The following is a 17,608-nucleotide window of genomic DNA, read 5'->3' on the forward strand; positions in this document are numbered from 1 at the left end:
ACCGTAGTTTGGACATGGTTGCAGTTAACCCTCTGTTGGGAGAGGGAGACAACGAACAGAAAGCTTACGGATTGTAGCTTTAGTGTTCAGAATGGGGAGCTTGCATTTACAACACCCGACTCTTGGTTTAATCTTCCTCACTCTTAATCATTTTGAAAAAATAACCCATTAACTGCATTAATATATCACACGCCATGTTTGACACGTACCGCCCATCACTATTACCCAACGGGATTGATGTGAGGTTGGCAAGAGTCTTGCGTTGCCAGAGTATCTGAGATCTGTACCCACAGTACATCTGGTGACATCTAAAGTCAACATAGATACTAGAACTAGAACATTTCTAGGACCCCCATAACTCTGAGAGCGTACAAATGGAACCAAATGGTTCCATTTGTACACTCTCAAGAGTTACAGCTCTCCGACTGTCCGGCAACTAGGCAAGAGCAAGACTGGGTTGGCAACTCCATTTTGTCTGGCTATATGGACAAGCAATGGTACAGCATGGGATTTCTGCTGTTTTGTGGCTTTTTTCCAATGTATACAGTTGAAGCTTTGTGAACTCTGGTTTATGCTGTAGCTACAAGTTGTGCAAATAAGAATGTACAACTTAAAAAAACAAACAAAGAAAAATACTAAAGACACTTTTTTTTGTATGCCCCCAACAAAAAGTGGCACATGGCTTGAACTACTTTTTCATGGATTGATCTCTTTGATACAATTTCTTTCCGAAAATCCCCTCAGAGTTATTTGAACTCTGAGAGTGTGCGAATGGAACCCAAAGGCGGTTCCATTGGGTTCCATTCGTACACTCTCAGAGTTACAGACCCGTAAACGGGTCCCTGGCGGGGCCCCCCGGACCGGACCGGACGTTGAGACACAGTGGAGTACTGGACACTAATCCATGTGCGTTTCCTTTCCACAAGAACAGACATGACAGAGCAACTTGCTTTGCTTGGAGGGGAGGGTGGTGGACCAGGACAGGACACTAGGGGGCAGTGTGGGCTGGGAGTCTTTAAATTAGTTGAAAAGTAGGCTTAAAGTCCTGCTCCTGTATTGTACTCTTTTTAGTCCAAAGATGCTTCTCAGACAGGCCTCCCGTGGTCGAGAGCGCAAGGAATTCACATCACAGAGCGGACGCTCTGGACGTCTGTCAAACAGACAACGGAGTCCCTCCTCCTCTCTGTTTCTACTATGTTACACATTAAACAAGTTTGGTTGGACTCTCACCCGGCGGGCGTCATATTATAGGCTGTTTTTGGAGTGCTGGTAGACTGGACTGTGGCGAGGAGAGTGTGGCAACGGGGTGTGGCAGGTGGGCGTGCGATCGGGCAGGAGGGAGGGTGGGGTTACGTTTTCGTTGATGGCACAGCGTTCCTCAGAGCATCCATCTGCAAGACAATAGAGAGGGAGTGGAATTAAAGACAGGTACTTACTTAGGTACTTACAAGAACCATGCGTGTAATCCTGAAACACCAAAATCCACATCTTAAAAAACACCGTGATTAAAATAAAGAACGAGATATCCTTATTCATTCTTGTTCCTTATTAATTAATGTAATACAGCATGTTAATATAATATATACTGTAATATGAATGATATTGTTTTAATTCACAGTAACCTTACCCAGAAACCTTTGCTCACTTCAATCAATAGGTTCCACTGTGCATTACATTAATGATTTGAGTTGTGCAAAATAAACCCTTTGACACGAACCCCCAGAAGACAGAGAGAGAGAAAGTGTTTGTGTGCATGTTTTTCTATTTTTATTGCTTGACACACAGCAAAGGTTATCAGGCTCGGGAATCGAACCTGCAGCTCGCTGTCCTTCGCTCGCTACATTAAAGCATATGTGGAATGTGCCTTGACCACTAGGCCATCTGCACCCCCAGCATGTGTGTATTTTTGTCTGTGTTACTGTAGGTATGACAGACAGAAACTAACATTTAACGTACATTGCTCTATTTGGCTGTAATGAGTGATTGTCTGTCATCTGAGGCTGACAAAAAGAAAAAGAAAATCTGTTTTCATTATACAGTCCATAGAGGTAATCTGTCAATCAATGTACCGCTATATCGATATTCTGTTAAAGTGAATGCTGAATATAATACGGATTAATAGCAGTGCAATATTCCATAAATGATGTTTCTGGCTTCAGTTAAGAATATAATGACATTCATCAAACTCAAAATAGCATGAGAAAAGAATAAAAAAGGCATGCACATTATCAGCCCTATATTTTTCTCTCTGTACAAGTGTACGTACGACACATTCTCTTCCAAATCAAAATGTCATGTCCATTTGAAAGGTAAACCGTTACATGATGCAGAGTGAGGGATGCACAAAGTACGGATGTGATGAGACAAGGAGGGGAAGAGGGGGAGGGTGGGAGGGAGAGAGGGAGGGAGAGAGAGCCTATAAACCTGACGCGTCGCGCAACAGCGCGTTGTCAGCACAATAACCCTGCAATGACAGGCAAGCTGATCGTTTCAGCTTGTATGTAGTATATCAAATCTAATTTGAAATCAGACATTTTATTTGGACACTGGCACAACCAATCAAACTCATCCATATTTCACTCAGTCTTTTTTGTCCCCCCCGCCCTTTCTGTCTGTCTGTGTCAGCAACCAATCAAATCATTGAAATATCTAGTGAACATGGTTGAATGGTTTGAACTCATAGCCACTTCTCCATTAAACACAGAGGTTCTCCAGTCTGGAATGCACACTAACTTATTGCCAACTCCTCATCTTCACTCAGTAACTTTAAGCATAGATTGAGGGCCAGCCTGATGAATCAAGCCTCTCCATATAATATAGCCCTCCTTCTGCATACACACACACACACACACACACACACACACACACACACACACACACACACACACACACACACACACACACACACACACACACACACACACACACACACACACACACACACACACACACACACACACACACAACTTTAATTTGTCGTGTCTTATATTTGATTGCTTTGTTCAATTTACAACATATTAGCCCTATATGGGTTTACTTTCTCACCTGCACTTATTGTGTCTTTTCACAATTGTTACCGTATGTACTGTTTTTATTGTGCGAATAAATGAAACATATAACAAGGACTTCGTGTATGAGCAGTGGTGTAAAGTAACTAAGTACAATTACTCAAGTACTGTACTTAAGTACAATTTTGAGGTACTTTTACTTTACTGGACTATTTTCAATTGTATATACTTTTACTTCTACCCACTACATCTCAGAAGCAAATATTGTACTTTTACTTTTACTGTACTTAAACTTTAGTTACTAGTTACTTTGCAGATATGAATTATTACATTATAAAACATACATTAAACACTTTAGCCCTATTTTATACCTAGGCTATTTTCAAACATATTACTGGTAGTATTTTTACTTTTGGTACTTTAAGTACATTTTGATACCAATACTTTTGTATTGAATGTAAAATTCCGGACTTTTACTTGTAACAGAGTACTTTTACATTGCAGTATTGATACTTTTACTTAAGTAAAACATTCGAGTGCTTTATCCACCACTGTGTATGAGTGACCTCTCACCTCACTTGTTCTGATTGCGTATTCGCAGGCACCTCCTCTTGAGCGGGGGCTCCAGCTCGGGGCTCCCGGAGCCCGACAGCGGCGCGCTGATGGAGCAGGACAGGATGGCCGTCTTGTCGATGCCGCCGGCGCCGCCGACTTTTGGCACGGGCTGGATGACCACGCAGCCGCCGCCGGCGGGCAGCAGCGGCAGCAAGTAGCCGTGTTCGCCCCCCTCCTCCAGGCCGTCATCATCGGGGATCGGCTTACCCTCACCTGTGCGTGCCGGGCCGTGGGAAGAGTACATTTACTCAAGTACTGTGCCCAAGTGCAATTTTGAGGTACTTTTTTACTCCACTTGAGTATTGTACTTCTACTCCACTACAACTCAGTGGCAAATGTTGTACTTTTTGCTTCACTACGTTTATTTAAGAACTTTAGCTAGTTACTTTGTAGATTTAGATTGTTATTACAAAACATACATTCGTCATTTATCATTCGTCATGATTTGGCTATTCGAAAATGGCAGATCTACAAGCTCACAATCTGTCGTAACGGTTGTGAGCTTGTAGATGTGAAATGTGAAACGGCAAATGGGTCGTTCTGCATAATAAGTACCGCATAAGTACTAATAGTGCATTTTCTATGCCAATACTTTTGTACATTTTTTAATTCAGGACTTGTAACAGATTATTTCTACATTGTGGCATATACTACTTTTACTTAACCCATTAAGACCAGGAACGCTTCTGTGACATTTTAGATTTCTTTGGCTATTCAAAAATAGTAGATCTACAAGCTCATAGCGCGGCATCTGCTATTTTTGAAAAATCGTGAACATTAATGCAAATCTTTGAATATATTAAGCGAACATTTGTAACTCAAATCTTTGCTTCTGGGGGTCCCTGGAACAAAATATTTTGAGATGGGGGTCCGCGGCCAAATACATATCATTTTGGGTCCTTGAAAAAAAAATGTTTGAGAACCACTGATGTAGCAACATAGGTTTAAAAAAAAAAACTGTTAGGATTTAGAAGACATTTTGTAGAAGCCTCAGGTCTTAATGGGTTAAATAAAAAATTACATCGGAGCACCACTACCACTCACCTGTGAGCGCCGCCTCATCGCCCGCCGCGCCCCGTTTCCCCGGGTCCCACTCCGTCACCGAGCAGCTGTTCTCTTTGAGAGCCTCCCGCTCCAGCTCGCCGTTAGCCGCCAGCTGCTCCTCCTCTCCTCCGCCTGTTACTCTACCGTCTCCTCTTCGGTCCGCGAGAGGAGGCTCAGCAGTAGAGGCAGCAGCAGTAGGCGCGAGGAGCGCGTGCCACCCCGTGCCGTTGACGATGACGTTGCACGGGGCAGCGCTGCTAGCCTGGAGCTTTGGCAGGGAGTGCGGGTGCTGGGGCAGGGGATGCTGGGGCTGGGTCCGTGCTGTGCTGCTGGGTAAGGAGAGCTGGGCGGGGAGGAGGTCTGTCCGCGGCCCTCCCGGAGGTTCCACGCTGCAGGACGAGCTGTCGTCGCTGCCGGGCGAGGAGCGGGACGTCTCCGGCGCGTTAGCGTTCCCCGCGGCCCCGTCCGACTCCTCGGAGCAGAGGCCCGGCGAAAAGGCCCCGTCTCCTCCTCCTCTCTCGTCCTTACCCACCTCCCCCCCGTCCCCCCACAACAGCCCCCCGGCCACGGCCGGAACACAAGGAGGTCCGGGCAGGAGGGGAGGAATGGGATTCGGTTCCCCGTCCGCCTCCTCCTCCTTGACCCGGACCCCCGGGAACATCCTCTGGATGACCTGCTGCTGCTGCTCTTGGCACGAGCGTTGGCCCACGGTGAGGTCGATCACCCCGTCCATCGGTCCGTGGGGACCGCCGGACAGACACGGGCCCCCCGAGCCGTCCTCCGCCTTTACCGTCAAGTCCACCACCGCTGTCCTGCCGCGTCTCTCGGAGAAACCGGGAGAGACGGCTGGTCCGACCTTCCGGTCCACGGCGTCTCCTCCAGAGGAGCCGGGAGACTGCGGCCCCGAGGCGGAGGGTTCAGAGGGCTCGGGGGCGCTGGAGATGGGGCTGCTGCTGTCCCTGGAGGCTTTGGGGCTGAAGGGAAAGGGGATGGGGATGGGGATGGGGATGGGGATCGGCAGGGGTACGATGACGGGGTACGGGACCAGGAGAGTGGGAGGGGGCACCAGCGGGGCGAGGGACGGCATGCCGAAGTTCATCATGGGAGGCATGTGGGGCATGTGGGGCATGTGGGGTCCGTTGGGCATCATGTTGACGGGGGGGAACGGGGGCATGCCGGGCATGTGGAAGCCAGGGTACGGAGGCCAGGGTTGTCCGGGGTTGTGATTGGCGGAGGGGTGGACGTGCGGAGACATCATGGGCCTGTGCATGGGGCTGGAGGGGGGGCCGAGGTTCCTCGGGGGCGGCGGCGGCGGGCCGATCCCGGGGATCATGGGGTTGGACAGCGGGCTGTTGGGCCCGCCCGCGTGGGGAGGGTGGCGGAGGAACGGCGGGCGCATTTGCTGGAACATCTGGTGCTCCATGAAAAGCGGCAGGGGCATGGGCCCCCGGGGCGTCATCACCATGGGGGGGCTACCGGAGGGAACCCCCATGGGCGGGTGCAGGGCGTGGGGCATGGGCGGGGGAGGGGGCGGGAGGGTGGGGCTCTCGTGGGGCCGGGGCGTGGGTATCTTCGCCGAGGAGGAGGAGGAGGGGGAGCAGACGGTGCCCGTGTCCGAGGGCGAGGCGGCGGAGGAGGTGGAGGGGGGAGCGGGGCCCCCCGGCGAGGGGGCTTTGCACCGGGGGTCCCCCAGCGGCGTCCCCCAGGACTCCGGAGTGAGGAGCTGCACCCCTCCTCCGCCGCACTCGGCCTGCCCCTCCCCGGGCGCACCCACCATGTGTCCCGGGTTGCACATCCCCCCGGGCAGGGCCGCCTGGGTCTCCTTGTAGAAGATGTCCATCTTGTACTGGTTCAGACACTTGGCGCTGCAGAACTGCAGCCTGCGCTCCCCGGCGCCAAAGTCCAAGTACTCCTTCGTGTGCCGAATATGTTTGCACCAGTCACACACCTGGAGAACACATGGAACACGAGAAGGCGTCAGTAACTCTCACCCAGCGCGCAACAAATACACAACTCATTAATGCAATCTAAAGTCAGATTTTGTTGCTGTCGGGCAGAAACCGCTTTACTCCATATATAACTTTTTGTGTTTTTTCGTAAATTAACGCCCAGGCCTAGTTGATCATACTACAGTGACACACAAAAGTATCAAAAGTAGCAGATCTACAGATATAGAAGCTCAAAACGCGTCGCTTCGCGCCGCGTTTTGAGCTTCTATATCTGCTACTTTTGCTATTGTTGAATTTGAATCCCGAAAAGTAACAGTTTTGGACGTATGAGGTTTCCACGCGACAGAGACGATTTATACTTAGTTGTGTGTCGGTGTCGCGCGCAGAAAATCGGCACGTGACACCGGGCATCACGCGGTATCCGAAACTTTAAAGCATCACTTCACCCATTTTCAAACGTATCTTCATGTAATTGATCCTCACTGAAGCTCATTGTAAGAGCGTTTGCCAATGGTAGGCATTTCAGAAACCTGCCTACCAGTGACATCATCGGTAGGCAGGTTTGGCCATTTCAAACAAGATTTCTTTCTTTTTTTAATGCAAGAACAATGGCTTCTATTTCATGTGCTAACTTTCCAGGAAGAGAACGGATGTAGCAGGGCTGTAGTCTAGCAGCTATTAGTCTGTTAGCTTGGAATCAACATCGATGTCCTTGGTAGGGAGGTTTCTAAACTGTCTATAGCCCACCAATGGGACAATGTGAGTGAGTAGATGGTAATTGTGCCATCTTATAATGAACATTAGTGAAGAATGGAGATATGAAGATAAGGTTGAAAATGGGTGAAGTGCTACTTTAAGTAACGACACACGAAACTCGAGTATTACTTTAAGCTATTTTTCTTTTTAAGCAGGAGCTCAGCCTCCAAACCGTCTGGACATGAACACAACACAACTATTACACAGTAGAAAGAGAACTGAGAAGTCCTTTTCTAAATGACCTACAGTTGTAGAGAACAGGAAAATGTGATAAATGTGTTAAATGGGCAATGTAACAGCATCACTCTTAACCACTCTTAATAATCCCCCAATCCCCCAATGTTTTCCCTCTAGCTCTACACCAAGCATCTTTGATGAAAAATAGACCCAGAATAGGGATGCTAGGGTTCATGTGGAGACCTTGAGGTAGCTTTGTTTAGAAAATTGTTAAAGGACCACTTCACCCATTTTCTTCATATAATTGATCCTCACTAATGTTCATTATAATATGGTACAATTTTTGTCTACTCCGTGTCTCAGAGGAGGGCTGTGGACAGTTCAGAAACCTTCCTACCAGTGACATCATTGGTAGGCGGGTTTGGTCATTTCAAACAATATATCAAATGTTTTATTATTATTTTTAAATAATGTGAGAACAATGGATTCTATTATAGCGTGCTAACTTTCCAGGAATAGAAAGCCGGCAGTTTCTATTAGCTTGGATTTCCCCATCGATGATGTCACTGGTAGGCAGGTTTCTGAACCGTCCACAGCCCTCCTCTGAGACACAGACCGAGTTGACAAAAATGGTACCATGAGCATTAGTGAGGACCAATTATATGAGTTGGAAAATGGGTGAAGTGGTCCTTTAATGTTAATCAACATTTCAATGGAGCAAGGAGCACATTTTATTAACAACAAACTGCAGATACCAACGCGGCAGTCACTGCAGGCAGCGCTGTAATAGAGAAATGTGTTTCCTTTACCATTTAAACCCTACACACTTCATTTACCGGGGTCTACACTTGGTGAAGCATACAGGGCTTAAGTGCTTAATTAACACATTAACCACATGAACCCTAGCGTCCCTTTTATAATAGGCGGACTTTCGTCGAAAGAGATTTGGCGTAGAGGTAAAAAAGAGGGGACCAAAGTATAGACCACTGGGGGACCCCGGTCAAAGAAATGTATCGTCGCTGTCGGGCAGAAACCTTGTATCTCCAAAATGTTCACATTTTATGTATTTTCGTAAATGAACGCCTTAGTTCATCATACAAGAGTGTGACACAAATGTTTTAATAATTAAAAAAAACGAGAACGGTTTTGGACATATAGGTTTCCACCCGACAGTGACGATATAGGGGTTTGAGTGGTAAAATTAAGATTTTACTATGTACTGTGGAGTGAAAGGTCCTTCATTTTTAAAAGAAGTTCATAGATGTTTTTCTTCAGTTTTTCTTTTCAGTCACTGTAAGGTGCAGAGGCCCAGTACGTCCCTGTTTCACCAGACTCACACATACTTCCTCCTCGGGACAAAAAAAAGCTTATTTCCCTTTGGGGAGGGAGGGACAGTGATGGAAGAAGTACTCACATGTTTTACTTGAGTAAAAGTATCAATACTGCAATGTAGATATACTCTGTTACAAGTAGAAGTCCCGTATTCCGAGTAAAAGTACAAAAGTATTGGTATCAAATGTTCTTAAAGTACCAAAAGTTGAAATTACTCATTATGCAGAATGTCCCATTTCACAGGTTTCAAATCGTTTGAAAATAGCCAAAGTTTAAATAGGGCTGAAGTGGTTAATGTATGTTTTGTAACAATAATCAAAATCTACAAAGTAACTAATAACTAAAGTTTTCAAATAACTGCAGTGGAGTAAAAGCATAATAATTTGCCTCTGAGATGTAGCGGAGCAGAAGTAAAAGCATTGAAAATTGGAAACGCTCCGGTAAAGTAAAAAAAAATACCTAAAAATGTTACTTTAAGTACAGCACTTGAGTAAATGTACTCAGTTACCCCACTGTGGGGAGGGAGTATTTAAGGAAACGAATGTGACCCTGCTGGAGCAGATAGCGGTGGGCGAGACCCGAACACCGCGCTGTACTCGTCAGGCCACACACAGCTCACTCTGTCAGCACTTGGAGGAGTGTCAGGTCCTAGGCTGCAGATAATTAAGGCATTAATCAGTTGTCAGACTCCTCAACGACATCCATCCATCACGCGGACCCTTAATCCCCCCTGCTGAATGTTAATAAGTTGAGGGATGCAACAACCGGAAGGGGGTGGGGGGGGGGATAAAGTCTTTAACCCATTTAGACCGGGGAACGCACCTGTGTGTCATTTTTAGATTTGAGCGATATAGCAATTATTTTATACTTTGGGCTATTAAAAAAATAGCAGATATACTGTACGAGCTCGTAGCGCTGCTATTTTTGAAAAATCTTGAACATTTGTGCAAATCTTTGAATTCATATATTTTTTGGAAACAACATTTTAACTCAAATCTTTGCTTCTGGAGGTCCCTGGGAAAAACAATTGACAAATGTCCGCTTTAAAAAATATCCATTCAAAGACTTGCACACATTTTCACGATTTTTCAAATAATAACAGATCTACAAGCTCATAGCTATGACCTTGTATATCTGCTATTTTTTGAATAGCCAAAGACGTCTAAAATGACAGAGATGCGTTCCCGGATTGATTGGGTTAAGCATCCTGCCGCATGCAGGTTTATTGGTTTTGCGGGTTTATTTGGCAACAGACAGTATACTCTAATAGTATCCTCTGTGCCTGTTTGCGGACACTCGCGGTCGCGGAGTGCTGGACAAAGTGCTCAGCCCCCAGTACTTCAGTGAAAATATAGATGCTCCTGGTCAGATATTACTCCACTACGAGTTAAAGTTGCTCTGTCAAATTTTGAACTTGAGTTAAAGTACTGGGGTAGTATTCAAAAGGACACATTATAAAGTACATTTTCTTTTTTAAGATCAAACATTTAAATGTGGACAAAAAAGTAACTACTGTAGCAGATCTACAAGCTCAAAAACCAATCGCATTGCGACACATTGTGAGCTTGTAGATCTGTTACTTTCACTACATTTGAAATAGGGCGTAAGTGATCTTTTTTCCATTCCTAGAAATGTTGGAGTCAAAAGTCCAAAAAATACAGTACAGTAAAGTACAGTACTCAAGTAAATCGTCTCTGTTGGGTGGAAAGCTCAAAGGTCCAAAACTGTTACTTTTCAGGATCCAAATAAAAAAACAGCAAAAGTAGCAGATCTGCAAGCTCGAAACGCTTGTAGATCTGCTACTTTTGATGCTTTTGTGTGACGCTGTAGTATGATCAAGTAGGGCGTTCATTTACAACAAAAAAAACACAAAAAGTTAAACTATGGAGAGAAGAGGTTTCTGCCCGACAGCAATGTACTTTGTTAAGAGTCCACCACTGGTTTTGAGACGGGGCATTTCATCCTGTTAAAGGCGTGTCCTGAATGACCCTGTAATGGTGCTCTTTCACTCAGACACCGTATCTCTCAAAGAATGAAAGTATCTAAAAAAAACAGAAAAGTGGTTTCACTGTCTCCTAAGTGGAATCGACCTCCACTTTCGGAGCATTTTGACAATCCAGACCAGCGGTTCTCAAACCTTTTCAAGTCAAGGACCCCCAAATTGATATGTACTTGGCCGAGGACCCCCATCTGAAAAGGTTTTGTGCCAGCCCCCAGAAGAGAAGATTATGTAAAAAAAACCAGAACATTTTCAATATTTTTCACATATTTTCAAAAATAGCAGATGTACAAGCTTGTGAGCTTGTAGATCTGCAATTTTTGAATTTCCAACGTAAAAATGGATAACGTGGTTAAAATGATTGTTATGTTATGTTAACTACTTTTGCTGGGGACCCCCTGGAACCCCCCCAAGGACCCCTGGGGATGCCCGGACCCCACTTTGAGAACCAATGATCCAGACAAAATGCCTGTCGTGAGAAACCGAATCATTTGTGTGTCTAAAAAGCGTAGAATGTTTGGAATACACCACATGACGACACAGCTGCAGCTCGTTGCAGAACCTCTACAAAAAATAAACAAATAAATGAAATAATCAGGACAAGAGACTTGTTCGGTTCAAACCTAAACTGCGATGGGGGATCAGCCTCTGGTTCAAAAGAACCAGAACCACACAGGTGACGCGCAGATGTCACTTTTTGGATCGTCCCTCTTTTTAAACTTTAAGCAGTGGACAATTCAACGAGCCGTGACTAAGTAAAAGTCCCCCGAAAACGTGCTCTGGAGAGAGTTGAGTTTGATAATGGCTGTTGGGCCCAGGGTATTTTAAATAATAAATGTCCAGAAAATTTTCCCTCGTCTCTGGGAAGACAGATGGAGAGCACTTAACGACTTTCTGCTCTGCGAGTGAAAATTTCACTGTGCATTACCCTAATGGAGTTATGCTTTTTTCTCTCTCTCTCTCTCTCTCTCTCTCTCTCTCTCTCTCTCTCTCTCTCTCTCTGTCTCTTTCTCTCTCTCTTTCTGTGTCTCCCCGCTCCCCGCACACAGATGTTTGCAGTTGAATGTAATTACGGTCATTTATTTCCATCGTGGCCAACGAACCGGCAGCCCAGTGGTGTGGTTTAAACCGTTTGCCTTTACAACAATTACGGAGCCTCCTATGCGAGTGCAATCATCTTCCGCAGTGACATTAACCACTTAAACCCCTCTCTGGTCTTGGAGAACCGGACTTGAGTTACGGCTGCACTTTGACCGCTTTCTTCCGTCTCTGCACCAAATACCATTCGTCAAAAATAGCCAACGAGCTCAAGCTTGCAAATCTGCTATTTTTGGTGAATGTTTCCCCCAGAATAGGCATAGTGTTGTTTTTTTTTAATATATATTTTGTGGGATTTTTGGGCCTTTATTGACAAGAAACAGGGGGAGAAGTGTCAGGGAGTGACATGCAGCAGGGGTCAAACGGGCCCGGGAATCGAACGCGCCTTAACCACTCGGTTATCGGCGCCCCATGGGCTCAAATGGTTTTAAGGCCCCGGTATACTTTAATTACATTTTTTATAAGATTTATTTTTGGGCTTTTTATGCCTTTATTATAGATAGGACAGTAGGCTGACAGGAAATGGAGAGAGAGAGATGGGGGTTGTCACGCAGCAAAGGCCGTCGGGATCGGGACTCGAACCCGTGACGCGCTGTCAGGCTGCATTGCAGCCTAGGTGCCTGGACCGCTACGCCAGCGGTCCAGTATACTTAGTTGCATGCGGGTGTCGCTCACTAGAAACAGCAAGCTCACAACAAGCTTGAAGATCAGCTATTTTCCGGGGCGCAACACACTGCCGCGCAACTAAAATCACCCTTTATAGTCCTTTAATTCTCTCTCTCTCTCTCTCTCTCGCCTCACTTCCCGAACCACACAGAGCTAGTAAAAAACTCGAGCAATCACTCAGTCGGATGGCACCGTTCCACTTTGTCTATAAGTACCTTGCATGCTAGCGGAGTAACAGCACAACACACAGCGGGGAAACTAGGTCACAGTTTTGGCTGGCGAGAGAATGCCCAGAAGACACCCTGTGGTGTTTATAGAGAGAGAGGCTGAGGGGAGCTTATTACGAGGCCGCACCGGGGTTAATGGTTTTTGTTTTCCGAACGGAGAGGATGAAGAGGTATAGAGGATGGCTCACATTCCAACAGGTTGTAGAGGAGGAAGATGCTTTTTGGGGAGATGGCGAGTACAGTACATGCAGACTGCAGAGGGCAGAAGGTTTGAGGTTGGGAAGTTGAGGAGATCGCGGTGAATGAGGAAGTTTGGCATTTGGTCTAAAGTCGGAGTCGTGAGGAGTCGAAAACCACCGATCGGCGAGCTCACAACGCGTTGTGATTCGATGCTCTGTGATCATGTAAATCATTGGTTCTCTAAGTGGGCGGACCCCCAGGGATACTTTGGGGGGGGTACCAGGGGGCCCCTAGCAAAAGAAGTTAATATAGCGTCACAGTCATTTTAACCACTTTAACAATTTTTTATACTTTGGCTATTAAAAAATAGCAGATATCTATGAGCCTTGTAGAAAATGTGTGCAAATCTTTGAATATATATACATTTTTAAAGCGAACCTATTTAACTCTAATCTTTGCTTTTGGAGGTCACTGGCACAAAATATCTTTCAGATCCCCATCTTATCTTTCAGATCCCTTATTTTCGTACGAAAAAGTATAAAAATTGGGCTAAATCCCCCATGTTATAGCCTAGACCAAAACAGGCAGTATTTCTGGGACGCCAGCCACTGAGAAAGGAAGGAGAGCTTTTTAAGCTGTGTAAAGTTCACTAAGGGGACAGTCTTGCATGCTTAATTTTTGTTAGACATGATGCTGTTTCTTTTCAAAAAACACTCACAGGGGCTGCTAACAGCTAGTGACAAAAAACTGGATGAGAATCCAACTGAAAAATTGCAACTACTGTACTTCTCCTTGCCGTCATGATATCGATACAGTTACGAAAACAATTGGTCTGTGGAAATGTCAGTATTTTAGTTTATCATCATTACTTTTGCTCAAAGCTATAGACCATGCAAGATATTAATACTTAGTTCTTAAATTGGGGGGAGAAAAATGGAAGACTGTCACACAGTGGCTATTTGCACTAACAGGTTGGCAAACATTGATGTCATCTTAAATCAGAATCGTCGTTGTCGGGTGGAGAACTCATATCTCCAAAAATTTAACTTTTCAGGAAATGGGGGAAAAAAAAGAACCTGTGTTCCAAAAGGATCCAACGTGGTTATGATTTAGTCACGGAAGCTCTTGTTAACATTTTCATTTCATTGGTTCAACATTTATAAATCCCACAGACACACTTAACCACTTTCACTTCAAGACATTTCAGAAACAGCACAAAAAAGCAGATCTACAAGCTCACAACGCGTCGCGATGCGACGCGTTGTGAGCTTGTAGATCTGCTATTTTTGCTACTCTTGTGCGACGCTTTAAATATGGAGATACAAGGTTTCTGCGCGACAGCGACGATACAACTGTATAAATATGCTAGACGACTGGTCAGACTAGGCTGGACAAGGCACGCAATACAACTTATTCTGGGCCCAATTATTATTATTTTTAGATATTTATTTAGGAATGTCTGCTTAATTTTTTGATAATGACCATGAGAGAGAGAGAGAGAGGGGGGGTGGGGGGGTATGACATGCAGCAAAGAGCCAAAAGGATTTGAACCCAGGCCAGCTGTGGGTAAGAACTAGTCTTATTTATGTGGTACATGCACTCTTACCAACCAGGTGATTCACACACAGAGGAGCCCCCCTGGGCCCGAGTTTTTGAGATATCTCGGTGTCTATATCGTCGCTGTAATCCATATTTCAACTTTGTATGTCTTTTTTTTGCGTCATACCACGGTGACTCACAACAGTATAGCAAAAATAGCCGATCTTCAGGCTCACGTGTAGATCTGCAATTTTTTTGCTGAGAGTTTTAAAGTGAAAGTGTGTCTGTGGGTTTTATAAATATTCAACCAATGCAAAGTCTTAAAAAGAGCTTGTGACTAAACAATAACTACATTGGATCTATTGGAACACAGGTTCTTTTTGCCACTTCAAGTATGTCAGTGTCTTTACCGATGATGCATTTGGATGCTACAGTGTACTGTATCTCTAACCAGCCACCTCTGTGTGGGGAGAAGGCATTGGGTTCGCACAGAGTAAACACTTAACAGCACTTTTTAATTAGTGACTGAACGCCATGACTGCTATAGATGATTCATTGACTCTTTGGACAGACCATGCCCATGGACAGACGGCTCCCAACATAAATTACTATCATTATCAGTCATTACAGGTATTTTGTTGCTGTCGGGTAGAAACCTCTTATCTCCACATTCAAACCTTTTGTGTTTTTTCGTAAATTAACGCCCTACTTGATCATACCAAAAGCATCAAAAGTAGCAGATCTACAGGCTCGAAACAAGTTTTCAAGCCTGTGGATCAGCTACTTTTGATACTTTTGAATTTGAATTCTGAAAAGTAACAGTTTTGGACATATGAGGTTTCTTTTACAAGAGCTCGGCACCTTTCTACAAGACGAACAACCGCAGACACACACAGGCGTGCACGCATGCGCGCACACACAAACGCGCACACACAGCACACACGCTCACGTGCACACACACGCGCGCACGTCTTCGTATGCATTTTGTAATGTATTGCCCATTCTACGACTCCATCAGGCAGCCTCTTTAATAAGGTAGATAAAAAAAGAATTGTCAGGTTGGATGACTCAAGAGAAACTTATTTTTCAATATAGTATATGAATTTTCTTTCATTCATTTCTTGAAAAAGGCCTGCCGCCAGCCTGGTCAACGAGGGCTATGTAACATGTAAAAGGGTCAGGGGGATTTGTTCATGTACTGTATGTACTGTGCATGAACTGCATGTATATCTGGTACATTATGTACTACAGGCTGTAATAGACCACCGAAGTCTGACATAATTTACACATCCTAGGTTTGTCTACCTGGTTCGCAGTTTTCCACCCCCATTCTGAATCCCTATAGACGTATTTAATATTGCGTCAAATAAGAACTGTGTTCCAAAAATAAACAAATGACCCTGGCGGTTTTACTCTTATGGATATGAAGCATCAACTGACGGTGAGAAAACGATAATGTTACTTCCGCCGAATTAGTTAAATCTTCGCCAGAAACAGACTGTATCAAATATAAGTGACTGACTATCATAAACGATACAGAACCTCCTCCCTGACAATATCACCGAATATATCTCCATAGCGAAATTACTTTACGAACCTGGGGATGAACGAGTGACGTCAGGACTTCTGTAATCTATACCGACAGCAGGGATTTGCTTATGTCATAATTCGTTTTTGTGTAATGTGTCATATAATCCCATAGGAGGTGGGCCGAAATGGTGGCATGACACGAAAATCTAAATTAGTCAAAAATAGCCGCTCTACAAGCTCACAATGCGTCGCGTTCACGACGCATTGTGAGCTTGTAGATCGTAATTTTTTTGGCAAAGAGATTTAGGTGTAGATGGAAAAAAGTGTTCAAAGTACAATTGTAACTCAAGTCCGGTTCTCTAAGACTACTAAGGGCTTAAGTGGTTAAACAACTTGAGCTACACCCCAGTAAATGGAGAGACATATTGTAAAGGGCAGGTATAGAGATGTATTTATGTTTTGTCAACCGTCCCCTGTTGTTGGATACTTTGTGAACCTTACTTGTGTCCTAACCTCGTGTCACCAGGCTTTCCACCACGGAGGGAAGCCTGATATTCACTGTGATTCGGGTGATCCGGTTTAGAAAAAGGGAAACAAATAATTGGGCTCCGGTTGGCGTCGCATTGTTTTTGTTCCCCACATAATGCAAATAAATGTGTTTAGTCACACTACGAGTTAGAATAAAAGATGGATATACCAAATGATTATGATACCAAAAGAAACAAAAAGGTTATACCATACTAAACACATTTTAAACTAGGGGAATAATTTTTGGGGGTGCACGAGATGCTTGGTTCCGGTTGGTGATAATTGTTTCCCCTATAGGATGAGCAGGGCCAGACGCGGTTTCTGATTGGCTGAAACTGGGGTAGGGAACGCTCGTCTGTGTTGACTTGGACCGTGCGCGAGACTAGGGGGTTGGGTGATGATTTACGACTTAACTCGAGCGGACTTCGCAACGTTTGGCACAGCGACATGCTCGCCGGTGCCTCTCGTGGCTTAAGTCTGCCTCAGACGGCGCACCTCTGCCGGGGTGTCAGAAAACTAGCGCTCCCGCGCCCCGCTCATCCTAGGAATACAAATTTAGCTTCCGGTTGTGGGTACTGGCCAGAGCATGTGAGCGGAGCGGAGCGGAGGAGTGGAGCGACACGATTTTGACGTGAGCGTGGAGCTGGTTTATAAAAAGGTTGGAGTGCTACTCAGAGTGAGGACCGCCTGCCGGCTGCCGCTCCAAGCCGCCCCGGCGGGGGCCGCGCACCGAATGTTTGAGGTCGCACGGACTCAGAGACACACAGACATCCAGCAGTGCACAGTGCACCGAGATTTCATTAGAATGTCTACTTTCTTTTTCATTTCTTTTTTTTACTGTTGAGCGACCCGGTTTGAGTGGAGCATGGAGCGAGAGGTGCGCAAATCAACGTGAGCGACGGAGCGACGGGGAGCGGAGTGCGGGGAGAGTCAACGTGAGCGAATAGCGAGCGTGAAACC

The 17,608-nt window shown here is 45.3% G+C and overlaps 1 protein-coding gene across 1 annotated transcript in view; it reads right to left on the minus strand.

Moving 5' to 3' along the window:
* Positions 1-877: 877 nt before the first annotated feature.
* Positions 878-17,608, minus strand: part of sobpa (sine oculis binding protein homolog a) — a 65,030-nt gene continuing 48,299 nt past the window's right edge. Inside the window, exons 7-9 of the mRNA XM_080414314.1 lie at positions 4,668-6,615; positions 3,582-3,836; positions 878-1,391 (exon numbers count right to left, since the gene is read on the minus strand). Of these exons, the coding sequence (XP_080270440.1) occupies positions 3,583-3,836; positions 4,668-6,615 (2,202 nt within the window). The 3' untranslated portion in view covers positions 878-1,391; position 3,582. The remainder of the gene's footprint in view (positions 1,392-3,581; positions 3,837-4,667; positions 6,616-17,608) is intronic.

This window comes from Gymnoscopelus braueri (genome assembly GCF_963280865.1).
Source record: "Gymnoscopelus braueri genome assembly, chromosome: 19".
NCBI classification, from domain to species: domain Eukaryota; kingdom Metazoa; phylum Chordata; class Actinopteri; order Myctophiformes; family Myctophidae; genus Gymnoscopelus; species Gymnoscopelus braueri.